The 20,402-nt window shown below is 42.6% G+C and overlaps 1 protein-coding gene across 4 annotated transcripts in view; it reads right to left on the bottom strand.

The window, feature by feature from the left end:
* Positions 1 to 5,288: 5,288 nt before the first annotated feature.
* Positions 5,289 to 20,402, bottom strand: part of ST3GAL1 (ST3 beta-galactoside alpha-2,3-sialyltransferase 1) — a 97,097-nt gene continuing 81,983 nt past the window's right edge. For all 4 annotated transcript variants that reach the window (XM_083869906.1, XM_083869904.1, XM_083869907.1 and 1 more), the window contains 4 exons: positions 17,332 to 17,511; positions 12,545 to 12,590; positions 10,228 to 10,347; positions 5,289 to 8,832 (listed from right to left, as the gene is read on the bottom strand). In XM_083869906.1, coding sequence (XP_083726032.1) covers positions 8,659 to 8,832; positions 10,228 to 10,347; positions 12,545 to 12,590; positions 17,332 to 17,511 — 520 coding nt within the window. In that variant the 3' untranslated portion in view covers positions 5,289 to 8,658. The remainder of the gene's footprint in view (positions 8,833 to 10,227; positions 10,348 to 12,544; positions 12,591 to 17,331; positions 17,512 to 20,402) is intronic.

The following is a 20,402-nucleotide window of genomic DNA, read 5'->3' as shown; positions in this document are numbered from 1 at the left end:
CATGAAAGTTCCTTTTAGAAATAACTGAGTTACCTTTATGGTGCAAAAAGGACATTTTGATCTAACTAAAGCTTTTTATATCCCCAAATAAAAGATTTGTACCACTACAACATAGCCAGGAGTCCCAAATATTTGTTCCTTATCAGGAAATTAGGATACAAGGAAAGCATTTTTTTTCCACTGATGAACATTTCTAAAGGGTCTAAAAGAAAAAGTCCACAACACATCTGGGACTGCTGTCCCCTTTCAAGCAGAAAGGAAAACTGCACAGAAAGCAGCACTTCACCCCTTAGGATGTGAAGCCTTGCAGAACTTCTCCCATCTTGTTCTCCCTCATGGCCTGTGGCCTCTTGCATTTAGTTATTACCCAGAGGCCAAAATAGATAGATTCAGCAAATAAATCCCAAGGCTTACAGCTGTGAGGATAGAAGTGTCAGGAGGGAACACACTCTGAGCCTGTGACGTGACACTCTGCTGTGGCAGTGCTCCAGAAGCCACGGGATAACTCATGGGAACGGGAAAACAGCACGCTCTAGTGGAGAAATTATTGAAGTCTATTAGAAAAACCTACTAGAAAAATCGCTGCACTGAATACTGCCTGTGAGAGCAGCCGTTGCTTCCTATCCTTGCCCAGTGCTCCTTCTCCCAGCACTGTGCATCTCCTGTCACTTGTTGCTCCTGGTACCCCTTAGCCCAGGCAGAGGAACAGTCCTGCCAAGGCTGTCCCACCTACTGACACACAGCTTGGGCTGATTTAAGGAGCCACAATTGGGTCTTCTCCCTCTGCCTGGCTGAGTGCACTTGGCACAGGGGGCAGGTTAGCCTGTGCCAGTGTGGCAGGGCCAGAAAAATGGGCGTGGGAGGACACTTGGGTCAGACCTTGGCAGCCAAGTGCCCCGTCAGCACAGTAATTAGCAAGCTCCTTCCCTCTTCCTTTCACTGCCAGAGAGTGGAAAACTCTGTCTCCATTAAGAAGGAGAACTCATTACTGGCAAAACAGACACTAATCAGATATTAGTTGTAACCATTAATGAAAAAGCTAATGAGGTGCTGAGATCCCTAGCGCTGACTAAAATGAGTTAATCACATCTCACTGCTCAGAGGCCCATTTATCTGTGTGCATGCTGGTGTTTCCCATTCCTTTGCTTATTAGAGGAAATAAAAAACTTCATTCTGGCTTCATTTGTGTGCATCTGCTGGATCTCTTTACTAAGTGTAAAGCCATGTTGCAAAATCTGCAACTGGTGACAAGCAGTGACGTTCCCTTGGCCCACAGGAAGCCACCACAGGAGAGGTGGAATGGCGCTCACCTTCAAGGAAGGAAGCAAACACTGAAGGAAGCCTACAGCCACATAAGAGTGATTTCTCATTGCTCTCCTGTTGGTCTAAAATGTTATTCCAGCCCCTACATGCAACAAGAAGTGAAGAGCCACCGATGCCCCAGGTGAATTCCTCCTGAAGCAGATTGTAGGTTTTTTTAGCTAGTTTCTTGTCTTTACTACTAGTGGTGAGTATTAATCTCACCTGATCCCAGTGGGATATCTCTGGGATGGATGTGTAATTAGAAGCATCTAGTAATTGAGGTAGTTAGGTGTAAATTTGACCTAGGTTTATCTCAGGTGTCGTTGGCAATACATGTTCCCAGACTTCCAGAGATCCCCTGGAATCCACAGGATTCCTCAAATATCTAGTTTATTTTAATCTGTCTGGAATGGAGTTAGTTTTGTTTCTAGCACCCACATAGTGCTGTGCTTTGGACTGGTGGCTGTGGGAAGTGAGTGAGTTGGCTGTGGGTCAGATCACAACATGTGTGCCCAAAAGCATCATCCAAAAGATTCACTCCCAGCCCAACTACTTTTGATGCCTTAAGTTTTAGCTTTCATGTTTTCAGATTCTTTGCTGCCTAGATGTGTAGCTCTGAGCCTCATATTAAGTGTTATTCAGCTCTCTTCACAGAGTAGGTAGACAAAACAAATCCTTTCCTGCTGAGGACCAAGGACAACCATTACAAGTTTTCAGGCCCAAAAGCACAAACAATGGTGGACTGAAGAGAGACAACAAGAAGGATGGGACTTCATAATCTGAAGCAGTAATTGGACAATTAACCTCAATAAGCAAATGGACCAAAACTTATAAAAGTGTGAGACTTTGTGACCAGTCATCCATTTTGTGACCATTTTGGGTCCATGTTGGGTGCAGCCCTGGCCAGGCTCTTGTACTGCTCAAGGTGTACCCTTAAAGGCCTTTTAATAAATACCTACTTTATTCTCTTAGCTCTGTCCAGTCTCTGTTCCAGGTCAGCCTTCCCAAGACATCACTTTGATGAACCAAACAAATGGGTAAAACTCTACTTTTCTTCAAAAGTTTGTCCAAAAGATGCATTTGCTTTATTTTTATGTATCCTGTCTTGGCCTTTAAATTTGCTTATTTCTATTCCCTTATTTACCTATTCAAATCAAACCCTCAAATGATGGAGCCTATCAGCCTGCAGAATTCCTCCCTCCAGCCAACTCTTGTGTGCCCCCAGTGAAAAACCATTGGTCATAAGTTCCTCCCATGTCTCTTTCCTGTGACTCTACCACTGCAGGCAGGAGCTCTGTGCCTCATCCCTATCTTGAGGAACTTGCTCACACTTACCCACCCTCTGATACCTGAATCCTTCAACATTTAAAGGAGAAAGAGGAGTTGAAGTAGTGATGGGACAAGGGGGAACAGTTTTAAATTAACAGACCAGAGATTTAGATTAGATGTTATTAAGAAATTATTTACACTGAGGGTGATGAGACTCAGGCACAGGTTCCCCAGAGAAGCTGTGGATGCCATGTCCCTGAAAGAGTTCAAGGCCAGGTTGGATGGATCTCAGAGCACCCTGGTCTAGTGGATGGTGTCCCTGCCTATGGAAGCAGGGCTGGAATTGGATGATCTTGAAGGTCCTTTCCAACCCAACCATTCTATCCAACCACCTCTGTTTTTGAATAGAAGCTGCAAAAAAAATTCCACCACTTTTCTTTCTCCCCCACTTTGCTCTCGGATCTAGTTTTAAAGGCACAAAACTTATTTCTGGGCTAAACAGATGAATGGGGATACAATTCAGCATCATAAAGACATCTCAGGACACAATGATTCTATGATTGATGCTATGAAATCACTCTGCTCTTTTCTACCACATGAAACCCACTCTGGTGTTTGCACAGGCTGAACATGGGATGTGGCTACACACCGGCCATGCTTCAGAGCACAGCTCAAGAATGGTCAGTCCATTCACACCCCCTGCCCCAGACTGTGGGTTTGGGATGGGGCTGGGGGAGCAATGTGCAACTTCCCTGGATGGTGGCAGCTCTTGGGGGCCAGCCCCAGTAAAGGAGAGGAACACAAAAATGCAGAAGGGGAGATATGGCCATAAGGGGCTCCTTGATGTAACACTTGATTTGGGGCATCCTTGGGGGAAGCCATGGTGCTGCAGGATGCAGCATTTGTGGCACAGGTCAGGATGCTTTCCTTACTGATCTGGAGTCTGGGTGGACAGGGAGGCCAGCTGAGTAACTCTGGAGTCTCTGATTATGTGGAAACATTAACTATTATGGAAAATGTCCTGTCTTAGTGGGAGTGTTAATGTCATGGGGACAGACAAACTCCCATATGGATATATTTATATTCTGCCAGCCAGAGGTTACCTTAGAAACTACAAACTAAGGAGTAGACCAACATAGTAAATTTCCTACTGGAGAAAATTTAACTGACAACACAGAGATTTACCTCTGCATACCAGTACCTGACCATAAAGAACTCTTCACTGTGTGAACCCTATTTTATTTCATATTGGCTGAAGACAATAAATGAGATCAACTACCTCAAATGAGATCAACTACCTCAAATTCTATAGGAAAGACAAGGGAAAACAGATTTTTAAGGGTGACAAGGGATTCCTTTGCCTTTTCATTCATTTGGTTTAATTGCTATTCTGACTGTGAACCATCAAAGGAACCCCTGCCATGGACTGAAGCCATACAGTTCCCCTGTGGGTACTTTTGTTCTTCATTTGATGGAATAAGCAAGTCCTCTGTCCAAGTCCTGTGGTCGGTCCATCTGTCTGCATGCTGCTGTTGTTGTTGCTGCTTGTCTCACTAGTCTCAAGTGGTTCCCAGACTGTAATTTTATGCAAATTACTTTCCTGACAAAATCATTTCAGACTGGGAAGCCACATTGCACTGCACCTCTTGTGAGTGGACATGAAGCAAACTACAAAATGATTTCCAAGAAAGCTGTTCCTTGGTGTTATTTTGCTTTGCTGAGGATAACAGAGCATCAAATGCTTTGCATCTCCTCTGCACCTGAAGTGACTGGAATAGCTCCTCAGATCTGTGTGTCTCCACTTCCCACTCATTTTCAACAAGTGTGATTCTGGCTGGGCTGTATCCATTAATGGTGGTTAATGATGCAGCATGTCTAGAGTCTGGGTTGAAAAGCAAAGGGTCAAGCAGTTTCTGAGAACCTGTTCCTCTGAAGGTCACCCTAGACAGCAGCTCTTACTGTGAGCAACTTACCACTGCCTGTGTCTGAACAGGAGCTTCCTGATGACTGCCTGAGCTCCTACCATCAGGATGGTTCCATTTCAAAGGGCAACTTGCATCACTGCCAGACCATCTACCCTACTCAGTCCCTTAAACAATGAAAAGGAAAGGACAGATAAGGAAAATTAAGCAGTTGATGAGGCCCATGAGAAACAGCCAATGTGTTTCCACATGTAGAGCCATGGTCATGCAGATGCAGGTGTGACCTGCTGAGGTGATACCTGACCAAAGGGATCCATCTCCTGGATGGGGTTCTTCTAATGGGCAGCTAAGCCAGCCATGACTGCAGTGCCCTGAAAACAGGAACCTGGGGTGGATCCTCAGATCTCAGCCAGGTCAGACAAGTTGAATCTTTTCTCAAGTCACTCATTTCCAAGTCTGCATTCATTTCCCTTACTTATCTCTTAAATGGAGCACAGATGCTTCAGGAGACAACATGCACTTAAGTTCACTTTCTTTTCTCCAGCAAGGCCTAGAGCTGCCACTTGAGTAGTGTGATGCCATGACCACAAGCAGCCTGAAACATGCCAATGTCGCCCAAGGGATCACAGAATCAAAAAGGTTGAAAAAGACCTCTAAGATCATTGAGTCTGACTGGATGGGTGTGAGGAAGTGGAATAAGCTTCATTACACTGTTATGTGACAGAGGAGGATCTAGGAGATAATCAAAATACTGTGGAGAAGAAGTGTGCACAGAAACACTTTAGTTGGATTACAATAAAAAATTTATTTTGATTCATATCATACTGAAAAATTAAATAAATAAAATGTCAACGAATGATTGTGTGAGACTCTCCACCATTAGAGAAAAAAAATCATAATTGATTGTGTAGTCAGAGAAAAGTACTAAGAAAACCTGGTCATGGGAGGAAAAAAGTGCTCAAGAGATTTGGCTTTGGTACAAAACATAACACACACTCAAGGAGTGCTTCAGAGATTTTGCAGTGGTGGCAAATACAGTCCAAGAGTTTGAAGCCTTGACATGTTGTTAAATGTTTTCCTTGTTTCTTTTAAACCAAATAAACCCAAAAAGTTTCTAGCAGGAAAACAGTCTTCAACGATGCCAGTGGGAATTAATTCTTTCCTCAGCATCATCTGTCAGTATCTCCTGATTCTGAAGGCAATTGAAAGAGCAGCAAAATTGTGGAGAAACTGAAACAAGAATATAACACAACAGTCAGCTGCCTAAAGGACTCTAGAAAAAATTCCCCTGGAATAGAAATGTGATGGCACAGACTATTCCTCATCCTACACCTGGAGAGATCCACTCTCTGCCCTCCTTACACTCTGAAAAATGGGCATCAGCAGCACACAGTTACTGCTTACTGCTGGCAACAAAAAATAAATGGGAATTGCAGCTTGTTCCATGATGAAGACACTAAATCCATCTGCATGTATGAGCCACAAGGTTTTATATGTGCTGTCAGAGAGAAAATGTTCAGGGGAAAATGGAAATTTTGTTAGAACAGCAAAAGGAAACTTTCATAACAACACAGGCTAGAATACAGCTGGCTTCTTTTTCCACTGTCATTGATTCCAAATTGACCCCTGTGATAAAAAAAAAAAAAACCCAAAAAACAAAACAAAACAAAAAAACAAACAAAAACAAACAAACAAACAAAACCAAACCAAACCAAACAAAACCAAACAAAAACAAAGAAACCAAGGGGATAAACCACCATGAGTTTTCTTCCAAGTCTTTCTAAAAATGACTGAAAGAACAGTCAATGTTTCTGAATTGTCCATGAGGAAAAAAAAAAAAAAAAGAAAAGTATTTGAAGCTTCAAAATCCAGCCACACTGGGAAGTTATCACTGGTGTCTTACACGTAGTCTTTTACCTCTTAAACTTGCTTTGTTTGTATCAGTGCAGCACCTCACAAGAGGCATATTGATTGACAGCAATTTAAACAAGCAGGAATGCTTAAAGCAAACAAACATGGTTCAGGCAGTAATGCTTCATTCTTGTACAAAGGAGATGTAGAAGACAGTAAGCCCATCAAATCTGCTGTGCCTGTGACATGCAGGTGAATTCTGCTGGCCACCACGCTGGGAAATGGCCTCTTGACATGAGGATCATGAACAGGTCTCATCGTGAGGATTTGAAAATCCTGCCCTTTCCATGTTGCTGAAATGAAGGGTCACACAAGCTGAGGGAGCTGGATTCCCACATGGACATTTGGCATCCTGGGCTCTTTATACGCCACCAGTCCAGTAATACTCACATGGATAAATCAATTCAAGTTGGTGAGGGGTGCTGTGGCCCAAAATTCCAGCTGACCATGACACTGTGCCATGTGCTGCTGCCCTGAAGGGCACCTTGCTGGTACCATCTGCAGAAAGACAAGGAGATAAATCTTGGAAGAAGCACATCACTGTTGAAAGGCTTTCACCTATCTCAAATACTCATCTGCTTGGACATTCTGCCACAACTGGTCCATAGAAGAGAGGACACGTACATGTTGATTTCTTTTGCCATAAACTCCAACCAATGTGATACATTCAAAATTAAATATGCCATTTTTCCCAAGCCTTATCAAAAATCCCTTGACGTCTGTGGCAAGAACTCCTCTGGTTTCACCAAGGCTGAAAGTGGATCCATAATCCACGAATCCTGTTTTCATGATATTGAGAAGAAAAGACCACTGTTTTCTATTCTTCACTGCCTGAACTTGGATTTATACTTTATCTGTCCTTGAAGCTTTAAAGCATTGATTCCAGCAAAAATCTGTGGATATAAAAACTCCACTGTAGCCTCCCTCCTCTCATTGCCTTGAGGTACTGACACTAATATACACATTTTCTCCAGAGATATACATAATTTTGAAGTCTGTCTCATGCTCTAAGATCAGCTTGTGCAGATTGTGTCTTTGTAGGTGCTGCTACAGAACAAAAGATTTTAGTGTATAACAAGTCAATATCCCAAACCATGATTTTTTTTTTTCCATTTCAGATTGAGACCTTGTGAGGAGATTCTGCATTTTTAAACTTGTAAAAAAAATTAAGAAGGAAATTTTCCTTGGGACTTTTGAATATTTTCCCATAAAAAAGGTAAAAGCTACCAGTAAAAATTGTCTTGTTTGTGTTTGTTCAAATACAATATAGGAGTTGTTATTATTGGTTTTGACTACAAAAGCATACCAGACAGAAGCTAAACTTTGGTTAATTTCCCCCCTCTTATAAAAATGTTTAATTTAGGGTTTGTCATCTTAAAAAAAAAATCACATTTGTTGCACAGTTATAAAAGGCACATATAAATGACTTGAAGAAAGTCCACTTTCCCATCTTAAACTGATTAAATAAAAATAAGAATAATAAAAAAATCCAGAGTACTTTCCAGAAAAAAACCCAAACAAATAAACAGCCAAAACCCCAAAAATTACACCTAATCAATGAGACAGACAAGTGGCTAAAAAGGCCATTTTTTCCTGGAGTTTTCACTGTTATTTTCTCCATCATTATGGGTGTGTAGGAAGCAATATTAAATAATACATGAGATGATTTGATTCGTATTTTCTAGACACTATCAATGCAAAATGAGGCAATGGTTGAAATATTTACTCCTCCAGGCAACTTCATCATGTTTTTCCTTAATACAGCATAAAAACAGAAGTAATAAGAGAACAGAGAAGAGGTGGTTCAAAAAGAAGATCAACAGCAGAAGTGAATTCATTTCTTTGAGGTAATCCTTACTATGATGTTCACAGCTGCCTTAGCAAATCTCAAGTCCCAGAAGTCATTTTCACTCTTCTTCAAGGATCTCCTACCTTGCTTGAGGAGAGAACAGACACACAGACAGCAGTTCCTGTGCTCAGGCTTCCTCTAATTGCAACAGGCAGATCTTTCATCAGTAATTCAAGAATGGAGCCATGGAGCCTAAGCAGAGATTAATTTATTCCCATAGCTGATTGGCAGCTCCCGGCTCTCCACAGAGAGGAAGGAAATCATGTGCAGCCTGCAGCCGGTCCTGGACTTTGCTCCCTGCAGTGTGAGATGCTCCAAACCTGCCTGGTGCCCAGATCATCCTCACTGAGCTTTGTTCTGCTGCATGCTGGAAATTGCAGCCCCCACTCATCCCTGTGGCCAGGGTCATCTGCCCTTGAAAAATTTTATTTTTTCGATGGAGGCAAGAGTCAAAGTTATATTGAACTCAAAATCCCCGTCGTGGACACCTGTCTTCCGGAAAGCCCCACCCGAGGTGTTGTTTTCCCAGTAATGATGCCAGTGTCCTTTGCTGTCAGCTCCAAAGCCGTACACATTCACCTAGGAGGGAAGGGAGAACCAGTGTTACAGACTGGAAAGCGATTGCTCTTAATCTGAAATGCTGGAGAAACTCTTTATTCTCAGTGTATTTACAGTCCTCAGTGGCCTCCCGAGCTCTTCTGCTCCCTGATGTGACCACAAGGAAACAGCCTAAAGCTTACCCAAGGCATGTGGCATCCTAAGCTATGCTGAGACACACCAGATCTGAACTCAGAGGGAAAAGGAGATTTGTATCCATAAATTCTTGTTTAGCAATAGGACAATGCATTCCTCTGCCTTAAACATGATTGACCTCAGGAGATCTGTGGCTTGGGATGGGAATCTCTTCTTTAGCAAATTAAGCCACAAAGAGTGAAAAAGAATTTGGTTTGGTTCTGGTCTTCCCAATAATGACCCATGGTGACCACATTTATATGGTTGATTATATGATATTTGAAGTTACTTCAGAGATAGATGGATTTTTTGTTCTTTGCATGTGTACCCACCAACAGCCTCTCCTCTCCTAAAGCCTGTCTCCTCTGATAGTAACAGTCCAAACATCACCACTGATTTATTTAAACTGAGAGTGGGGATATGTCTGACTGGATTTGAATGGGTCATAGCCTCAAAGCAGCTCCCTAAACCAACCACACCCAGGCCTATTCAAATATGAGCCATTTTTAAGTTGTTTTTGGTAATATCAGAGCCCTGTTAATTCCCTGCTTACCAGAAAACAGGCTCCACCCAATCTGCTGTGACTATGACAGAGTTTCTTCCAGGATCTTTAGGAGTATTTCCATCACCTCTCCAAGCAAAACAGGCCTGGGTGACCAAAACTCTCATCAGCAGACATGTGTCCTGAGCAGAATTTTGCCAACAAACTGGTTTTTATCCCCCATGCTGACAAGCCCATGCTTGTAGGATTTTATAGACCTGGCCTTACTCTAACTAGCTGAGTCTCCAATCACCTTGGAGCACCTCACATCACTCACACCAGGGAATTTCCACAAGTAACTGCTGGAGCAAAGGCATTTACTATCACCTACAGTATAAATCCACAAGCCTGAGTTTGAGAATACGAGACAAAACATAACTCAAACTTTCACTAGCAGGATGGACACAGAGACCATTCATGTTTAGATGTCTTTTGATACCAGCTGAAATCTCTGTTTGTGTTTAATTATATTCTCCTGGAGTGCATTGTAAATCCTACAATTTGCTGTCATTAAAAAAAAATCCATCACTGTCACTTGAGCATGTCTGCATGTTTCTGAGGAGTCTGCATATGTTTGAAGAGGTAAATAGTAGAGAAGGTGGACAAGGGGAAACAAAGGCTGAGTGAGCGGGTTGTTCCTGGCTCTTCAGTGTGAAATGTCCTGATTTTTCATCCATATATCCAAGCACAGACAACTTTACCTCATCGCACACATGGAGAGCAAACATCAAAGACAGAAGGCCTGTAGAGGGGTATCTCCCATGGTGCTCAAGCCAGTTTTCATAGATGTATTTCATAAAAGCTGGATTATAAACCAGGATCTAAGCAAAATTGGAGAGAAAGACTCATTAGTAAAATATTAGAAAATAATATAAAATACTAGAAAAAAACAATGGTACCACATCATTCCTAAAGGACACTGGGGTAGGGGACCAGCTAAGAAAGGAATAATAGTTATTCCTTGAAGGCAGGTGAAAGTCAAAATAAGTTTCATATTAAGTGCATTCAGGAATGTTTCCCATGTGCAATTACGTATCAATAGCCATTCCTTGGTCTTGATATCCCTCCTGCTCACAGTAATGTAAATCCTGGAGATTCCTACTGAAACCAATGAGTATAGAATGGCACAAGTAAGATGGAAATTAGGCATTAGCCATTCAATTTTCCCTGCAGCACCCTGCAGGTGAGCTCTGGGGAGCTGGAGTCCTGAACAAGGCAAGCATGAGATGCCATGACATGTTTCACAGAAACATAGATTAATTAAGATTGGAAAAGACCCCTGTCAGTCCAACTGCAATTGAAGTGGGAACATTAGAGCAACTGCCTCTTCTCCACAATGTGCCAGCCATGTCTTGGTATCTCTATAGGTACAGATCTAAGGCAACCAAGGGCCAAATGTAAACTATCAGGAAGCCTATCAGGCCCTGTATGGTCCTTTTATCCTGTTTTTCAAACATGCCATTTTTCTATGCTGTCTGTTTTTTTCTCGCAAGACATAAAATGCATTTGTTTATCTCACAGAGGTCATCTCACAGACACAGAACACTTAAGATAAAACCTGAGAGAAAAGTAAATCCAAGGACTGGTAGGAGCCCTTGGTTTCAAGCCCCTTCCCTGAGTGAGGCAAACAGAGGCTTTTCCCTCCACGCTGTGTCTGTAATTACAGTGACAGCAGTTCAGTGCTATCTGGTTAGCTGCAAGGCTTTTCCTTTTACAGAGTCAGAGGTTAATTGCTGATATTGCATGAGTGTGTAATCTCTTCTCACAGGGTGTTTTGCATTGCACAGTGTGGGAAGAAACACAGGCTTCTCAGGAAGCTGCTGCGTATCACCACAGCCTGGGCTGCTGCCACTCAGCTGTGATGGGAGTTTAACAACCTGCCCTGGTGCTTCTCACAGGGGTTTTGCAGAGGTTATCATGCATCTCACAACAGGTAAGGATGAGCTAAGGGATTATTTAATGCACCCTAGAGGTCCATGGTTTGAAGCAAAGGAAAATAAACTTGATACTAGTTCAGGGTCTCACTTGAAGGCTTTGGCAAAACCTGGCCTCTTGAATGAAAGGTGTGTGCTTTAATCTGTAATTTTGATGTTCTGGATTAATTTCTTTAACAGCCTTTGATAGACTAGACACCTGGACTTCTTTGGAAAATCAGTGTCTCCAAAGGCTGTGACAATAAGACCTTTATTTTTCTGGAAGCTCCATGGAAGAGGTTCTTCCTCTCCCAACAGCCTGCCTTGGCTATGTCCTCAAACCACACAGCTACAACAACAGAGTCTTTGCACAGTGGCTAAAGTTCCTACATGGAAATTAACATCCTGCCCCATGGCAAATCCTGCCTTTAGTCCGTGCTCCCATGCAAACTGTGCTTGAACACAGCCTGTGAGCCCTGTAATACACCTGGAGCAAAACCTTACTGGACTTGGCCTCAGCTCAGCCTCCAAGCTTGTTTAATTGGGTACAGGTAATTACTGCAGCTGTGGGCTTAGAGCCTACCACCAGGAATTCTCCACTGACTTGGAAACACACAGTTTTATTTGTTCAGAGTTCACTTAGCTCCTTATTACAACAAAGAACTGACCCGGGAGTGAGAAACATTTTTGGGGTTCAAATATTAAAATGATTTAAGAAAACCTCTGAAGTCTCTCCTCAGTATCATTACATACAAAGGACTGCAATGGGTAGGAACAGAGCAGTTACTGTGGAGGACAATGCTGCACTTTTAATGCCCCTGAGCAGCACCAGAGGAAGTGATGCAACCCTCAGAACAGTGTTCATGCAATGGCACAGCCACAAGAGCAACTTCTTTCCAACCACAGTTATTTAGTGGTTGATCTATGGCCTAAATGACACACAGGAGCCAAATCTTTAGCTTAGCTGAGCCTTGCAAAGTGTCTGTATTTTGGCTGCAACATTTTATAAATGTCAAGGGCTTGCTTGGATTCTTGCAGTCTCCCAAAGAGGCAAAAGACCTACAAATAAATTAGCAGAACAAATCTACAAACCAGTATTGCTCACCTTTTCTTTTTTGACTTTGATTTTCCTTGGGACTGGAACATACGTGCTGTTAACAAAAAAAAGAAAGACATAACCATGATAAATAAAAGCCCAACTTTTTAGTGTTTTCATGTATTCCAAAGAAAAAATATTCTTCACATACAGTAATAAATTCAAATTATTCAGAAGTAGTAGATTCAAGAAGTTGTTATAAAATGAGGCTGCAATTAAGTAACACAGCAGGAAAAGAACTGAGCTGTCACTGCAGCAATTTTATGGGAAACTATTATGTTCCTGAATATTCAATTTAATTATTGACAGTAGGAGACCAAAGATTTAGTTGAGAATACACTGTAGAGTCAATACTATGTCGAGCTCGAGACTTCTAATTTTTGGATCATTATTGTTGCAGTCTTTGCTCTTCGATGATGGGAAAGACTTTCAATTTAATTCCATGGCAGAAAAACCTTCTCCCACCAGGGGGAGACTTTTCCTCTCCTAATACTCGGAGCTCTCACAGGATTTTCAGAGTCCACGGCAGCAAGTTCACCAGTTCTGTGGTTATTTGAAACTCGGGCATTCCCGGTACACAGCCCCTCACAGAAAGTTATTTCCCTCCTCCCCAGGATGATGCTGAAGGCCTCCAGCATAAAATTTCCAAGTTACACCTTATGACTGGGTTGAAATCACGAGTCATGTCTTGGAAATGAAAAAAACTTTTATTTCCCATCTCTCATGCACAGTGTGTGCTGACATGAGCACAGCTCATCACGAGCACTGTAAGAAAAAAATCATTCTGAGTTTGTTTAAACTGAAAAAGTTTGGGTTAGCTGGCCTTGTAATTGGAGTATATCCCAAAATATATCCTGCATACTTTTTAGACGGGTTGTGGTGAATCACCAAAGCCTTCCATTAGTTCAGTTGGAATATTTTCACTTGGGTTTTGGTAACAAGGCTCCTGTCATTAAAGTTTTATTTTCTTTGAACCACGGAACATTATCACTTTTAAAACTCAGTCTAAATCTTCCCAAACCAGTGATGACCTGGCAATGTTCTCCTGACCTGCAATCCCTGCTCTGGGCTGGAGGCAGTGAGACAGGTTTGGGGTGCTTCCAATGCTCTTAAAAGGTGATGCTGTTGGGGAAAGGGACACGCATGCAGACTTCTCAACCTGGTCTCAGGAAATATGCCTGTGCCTGACCTTGATCAGCAAATCAGTACACATAGTCTTGGTGATCCCACGCCCTTTTTGTGCTCATGAAGACAAAAAAGGGCTCCTTTGCTGGTAGAATTTCCTTACTATCATATAAATAAACAGTAATTTTTCTAAAAAGGTGATGTGGAAGAAACAAGAGGGCTGTATTTCATGGATAGATTCAATAGAAGACCAAAGAGACGAGTATGCAGCGTTCATGACAGTGCTTGTGGACATCTCTGACCTAACAAGGAGATTGCTGCAGCTCTTGTCAGGTGACATTAGTCATCTTAACCAAGGGCTACTTCATTGTTTCAGAAGAAATATCCAAGTCCTGCTGTCACATGGCTACAGAATTTCATAAAATGACACAAAAAATTAAGACCTGTACACTGATTAAGACCTCTGCTCATTATGAGCATGTAACACCTGGGCTGCAGGGCAGCCAGGGAATGAGTAACCCAGGAGGTGCCACACAGGAGTGGGACAGGAGTGACACCTGTGAGGAAGGTGGCTACAAGCAGTGTAACATATCACCTGGGAAACATCTTCCATGAGCCACTGTGAAAGGCTCTAGTGAACTCTGTCATTGTCCCTCAACACCTTGTACAAAACATTTACTGAACCTTTGACCCAAGATGTGTAATATTTTAAGGAATACAATAACTGTCTTTGACAAACTAAGTGGAGTTTTTTCACCATACAGATTCCTAAAAGACTTGCAAGTGAAGGTGACCAGGGTAAATATATGGCTGACGAGGGCCTGAAAGTTTCCTATCCCAGAAAATGTGTTTCTTAGTCTTTTCTAGAACAAAGCTTAGTCTTACAGAGACGTTTTTAGATGGAAATACATCAGTCAAATGGGGCTGAGAATGTCTGAGAGCATCACTCAGGTAGCAATTGAAGCTAATATTAAGGCAATCTGAAGTTTGAATCTTTTGTTTTGTATCGTAAAAATTGCAAGAATTATGACAATGCTAAGAGAAGAATATGTTTAACTCTCAGGTTTTGAGTTTTAGGAAATTCTTTCATTTGGCTGAAATACAGAAAATTGAACACTGTGTAAAAGTGAAACCAATACAGGATGCTTATATTTTTTAGCTATGAGTACACTTGGGTTCTTGTTAGTCTAAACTCAGCTGACACTATGTAAGCTGTGCACATGGAACAATGCCCAAGCAGACTGGGGTAAGGAGATAAATGCTTCTTCCTTTCTAAAATACTGACTTTCAAATGTGTTTTATTTTTATTTCATGCCTTCTCTCCTTTAAAAATGTGCACTCAACAAATTTCCTTACACCCATTGTCTGACACTGTGTGTTTAATGCATGCTCATAGGTTAATTCTGCAAGGCTAAAATTATGCTACGTGCATTGCTATGATTTGTATGCTTATGATTTTCTGCTTTTATTATTCCAGCTTATTAATTATGCAATTTCCCTGTTTTGAGTATGGCAAATATCTTAAAATAGTGATATTTCTTTCATGTGGTTAAATACACACTAATTTATACCAGATGCTTACCAAGCCCATGTATACAATCTAATTATAAATATATAATATAGCCTGTTATTTATTAAGCAAAGGTGTTTTCCCTTTCATGTGCTGTGACTGCATTGTGGCCAAGCAGTTATATCTTCCTAATAGGCTAAGGGATCACTTGAAATTAGTGCAGAGCTCAGAGTTCAGAAAGTACCAAGAGCTTTCTCCTGGGGCAGGGCCAGGCAGTGGACCTGCCTGTAAAATGTATGTCCATGTAAATTATGGAACAACAGAATCATTCGGGGTGGAAAGACCTCTGAGATAATTGAGTCCAACAGTTAACTCACCACTACCAAGTCATCACTAAACCATGTCCCTCAGTGCCACACCTATACATTGTTTAAATCCCTTCAGGGATGGTGACACCCTCACTCCCATGAGCAGCCTGTTCCAGCACTGCACAACTCTATTGGTGAAGAAATTGTTTTTGATATTCAATCTAAACTTCCCCTGGTGAAACTTGTGGCATTTCCTCTTGTCCTGTCTTTTGTTACTTAAGAGAAGAGATCAATCCCCACCTGCTACAGCCTCTTTTCAAGAGTTGTAGAGACTGGTAAGGTCCCCCTTGAGCCTCCTTTTCTCCAGCTTGAACACCCCCAGCTCCCTCAGCTGATCCTCATCAGATTTGTACTGCAGACCCTTCCCCATTTCCATGACCCTTCTCTGGACAGGGTTTAGCACCTCAATGACTTTCTTGTAGTGAGTGTTACACTTTTCTAAGTGTACTGATTTTCCCAAGTTATGAGCATATATTGAAGGTAGATTTTTTTCAAGCCAGTTTATGACTGTATGTATTAAATGCTGGTGATAAAAAGGTAAAAGGAAGCTAACACAAATTTGTACAAGTTAAGGGAATCTCAGTAAGAAATGAAAATAATCTAACATGTATCTACAAAGAGAGAAAAGAAAATGAAGAGAAGAAATAAAACTTCATTTCTTTTTGCATCAAAGAATTTTACTTAAAATTGCAAAGTGGGTCTTATGCGCAGTCAACATGCCCAAGACACACTTTTCCAAGTTTAAATCTTCTGAGACTTTGAAATTGGGAAAAAAGTTGAAATGTCTTGAAATATTTCTCCCTGGAGTAAAGCAATCTGATCTGCTCTTGCTGTCTATGTGTAGCAGAGTGTCACCAAGCAACCCCACAAGGCTGTGGTTTCGCATCCAGCAGATAACCCCACACACACTACAAATGTCACGTATTTCATTCTCTGGATTAGGAAAAGGCAGCTTACAGGAAGGAAGCAGACTCCTAGCAGGCTTCCAGGAAGAAACATGCATTTTGATCACGTTTCTAATTCTGGTGCTGCCGTAAATGTATCTACCAGGAGACTGTAAGAGAAGGGAATACAGGTGATCTCACCCCTGATAAGTAACAGCTGTGTTAATTACCCAATACAGCCTTGCCCCTGCTGAGTCACAGCTATATCCAATAAAGATAAGTGTGATAAAAGGGAGTGGGTTAGCTAGTAAGAGGAAGATCATCATGACTGGAAGACCATGAGGAAGCATCCTGAGGAGAGAGAGAATAATTGCTGTGAAGTCAGTCTGGCTCTGCAGTCAGAGCCTGTTGTTGGAACCTGCAGCCACAGTCTAGCTGGGTAAAAGTCTGCATTCAGAATCTGCAAACTGATACCTGCAGTCAGAGGCTGCAAGGGAAACCTACGGTAGCAGCTTACTGCAGCCAGAGTCAGTGAATGGTTGGAGTCAGGATGGCTGAGCTGTAAAGAGGAATAAACCAGGTTCCTTTTCATGCTGTGATAAACAAGAAATCTGTGTCTTGGCTCATTTCTATCCTCTAACAAGAGGGCTGCTGCAACAGGAGACAAACTTTACTTCTCTGAGACTCCTGCAGATGTAAAGGTCTTGATCTTTGCCTCAGTAACTGCATCACAACATTAAGCTCTTTCTAGAAATCAAGTGAGAGGGTCTTGACTTGAGCCTGACTTCAGAGGGTCTATAAAGTACCCCTAGGCCTTATCAGAAGCAGGGATTTTCCCCATGTAGGCTATCATCTCCTACAGCAACATGAAGTATGGAGCTCCCACCCCTTGCGCCTGCCCTTACTCACAAGTTGATGGTGCCTGTGGTAAGAGCGGTGACAACCCAGCGCAGGTCCAGGGTTTTGAAGGGGATCAGGATCATGCTCACATTTGCTGCCAGCTCTTTGTAGCTCTCAGGATAAACAAAGTGGTGAGTGGTCTTGCTCCCAACATCTGATTCGTAGCCGGCAGTGGGGGCACGGTTCATTCTGCAGCCCGAAAATAAGAATTGAGAAAGAGGAATTAGGTAAGTACAAGTTTATGTGAATTTTTACCAAGTCATTGGCTTGAGGTGCAGAAACATGCTCCCATGGCTAAGGGGAGTGCTGTATGCAGGGTGTTCAGACAGTCTTGACAGGGTATAGGGATCCTCAGGCATGCTGGAATCATCACAATCCATGTGATTGAACAGTAAATGAAAGTTCAGCTTTAGTGTGGAATTCCTTGGGCTGAACAGGAGTGTCTACCAAGCAGGTGTATCTCTGAGCACATCCTTGTGTTCCCTTTACAGTCATCAAATGAATGGTGAGTCCATGAGGACACATCTCACTTCATCCTAAAGCTGCATCCTCCAGCTGGTGAGAAAAACATTGCCCTAAAGTACATCAGCTTGACTTCTTGCAGTTCCATTTCCCCCTTACCCATACAGGTGTACTTCAATGTCTAGGATCAAGGTAATAAACTCTATGTGTGATGAGAAGCAGCAAATATTGCTTATGGTTCTCCCGCAAAAAAGGCACCAAAGTCAGTGCCAAATAGACACAAAGACAGTGCCAAATACAGGACCTGTTGCTGACTCAAACCTTTACTTTTACTTTGCAGTATGTATTTCAATGTCCACAGATACTCAAGGTCCCTGCACACACATGGCGTGCCTTAGATAACCCTGGGGTCAGTGCATGGAGAGCTGCCCAGGGCCTCCAGGGCTCAGTTAAGATGTGTTGGCTAAACAGGGCTACCCTGCCTCTTGCTGGATGTATCACAGATTCACAGAATCAGAGGATATTCTTAGAAGGGATCCACAAGGATCATCGAGTCCAACTCTTAAATGAGTGGCCCATACAGGGAACAGAGAGGGGATTTTGAACTCAGGACTGCAGAAATGCCTCTATGTCTGTGTTCACTTCTGAAAGCCAATCTGGGAACACATGAGCCATTCTCTCTCTGATGGTTGAGCTCCTCAGTGGCAGAGATTTGCATATTTCTGTGGTGCAGCACAGTGCATATTAGAGATCCCTGAAGCAACTTGGTGCTGTGCAAAACCATGGAGAAACCCCTCAGTTGTCTCTGAGCAAATTTTTTTTTTTCCTGCAATAACATTAGCTCAGCTCCTGGCAGAGGCACAGGGAGGACAAGGAAGGATGTAGCTGACGAGGTAATGAGGAGCATCATACATTGCCAGACAACATGCTGCCCTGGTTAATGATAACAGGAGAGGCAAAATCTGTTTATCAAGTCTGTGCCAGGCTGTGTTATTGCAACTCTCCCCCAGGTGAATTACTTAAGTTTCTTCTAACTCCCTTCAAGGGAGTTATTAGTGTAGTTAAAATATCCTGCCAGCCTCGTGGATTTGTTATTGAGTTCCCTGTTGGCCTCCGTGCCAGCGACCCACACCACACTGTGTAGAAATATTGGAAAAGCATGGGACCTTCTGTGTTTTGCCTTGAGATTAATCAGTCAAAAGTATAAAATACAGGTGTTTCTTTCCATCAAGACAAAGACAAGTGTGACATGTTGGTCATCTTACAATCTGCGCTTGGGGCTGTGTACCTTTCCTACCACCCATGGTGGGGCTGTCAGTGCCACATGGCAGAAGGAAGAGTTCACACCCAGTCTCAGCAGGAAGGACCAGGCAGGAACTTCCTTCTGTCATGAAAGTAAACAGTCAGACAAAACTGGGCTGGAACACGCTGTTTGGAAGGAAAGGTGCCCCCTCAGATTCCTTGGCTCTTCCCTGCACTTGGCTGTATTGCCAGAGCATGTGGAAGTGAACTTCAGGTCACCAGAGATTTTGTGTTTGACGCACAGAGGGGTCACCTTCTCTGCACAAATTCCCACGATGAATCCTAAAACCTTGTGCAATCCTTTCAGATCTGGCTTAAGATTGCTCAAATATAAATCTGAGACAGGAACGTTCATTAAGTGACCGAGAGTTTTGCCCTTGCCAGGCATGGCTGGCTATGGGATGGGCAAGGCCTCGGAGCAGAAACACGCACCTGGCTGTGTTACTATCTAGTTATTATTACCAGCTTTTGAGTCTAGCAAAGTCTTTTCTGCACAAGTCTAGAAACGTAGGACAGGCAATAAAAGAAAGTCCACACAGGAACGGGGCTGTCTCTGTGTGGAAGGAGACAGAGTTAAGCATAAATGCACCAACAGCTTCCCACATTTGCAGCTGCCACAGATTTACAAACTGTAGGAATTGTGTTGAGCACTCTTCCCTTCCCTTCATGGATCTGAAGGTCAGGTTGGTGCCTCTGCCTTTGGGGAGGTACTTTTGGCAGGGAACAAGACATGCAACTGAAGGAAGCAACTCCTGATATGACTTGTGAAGATTTAGGTGTCACCTGAAGACTCTATGCCGTGCTCAAGTCACATCAGAAGCCAAGGTGGCTCAACAGTTCAAACAGTGTTGATCTTCTGTTGATTTATTCTTGACTTCAGTGCACAGCTTCCTACTAAGGCTTTTGTTGCTTCTGAGAGAATAATCCCACATGTGGATTTCAAGATCAGTTCCTCCCTTCCTGCCTTTCATTGCTCTTCAAGTTGTACTGTGCTGGCAGCTGTGGTGTGAAAGGTAGATGATATTTTGGAGATTAACTTAGTCCAAATATTTTGGCTGCCCTCTGAGTGATAAGCTCTGCTTACTTAGATCCGGCTTGCCTTTCAGTGGAACAAAGTAGCCAACCTTTGCCTCGAAAAGGGAGAGGCAATGCCATCCTTTACAAATTAGCTGCAGCCAAAGAGGTGACTCCTGTCCACTGCAAAGTGTCTTTGGCTTCCCCACCTTACCACTGCTTCCAAAAAGGTTCCAAAAATAAACTAGTGAAAGAAAGTCAAATCTAATACAGTCAGTTAAATGTCTAAAAGATCACTCATG

The sequence above is a fragment of the Zosterops lateralis genome (assembly GCF_965231275.1).
Source record: "Zosterops lateralis genome assembly, chromosome: 1".
Lineage (NCBI taxonomy): Eukaryota > Metazoa > Chordata > Aves > Passeriformes > Zosteropidae > Zosterops > Zosterops lateralis.
Note: the sequence above shows the minus strand (reverse complement) of the source record. Positions and strands in the feature narration are given on the sequence as shown.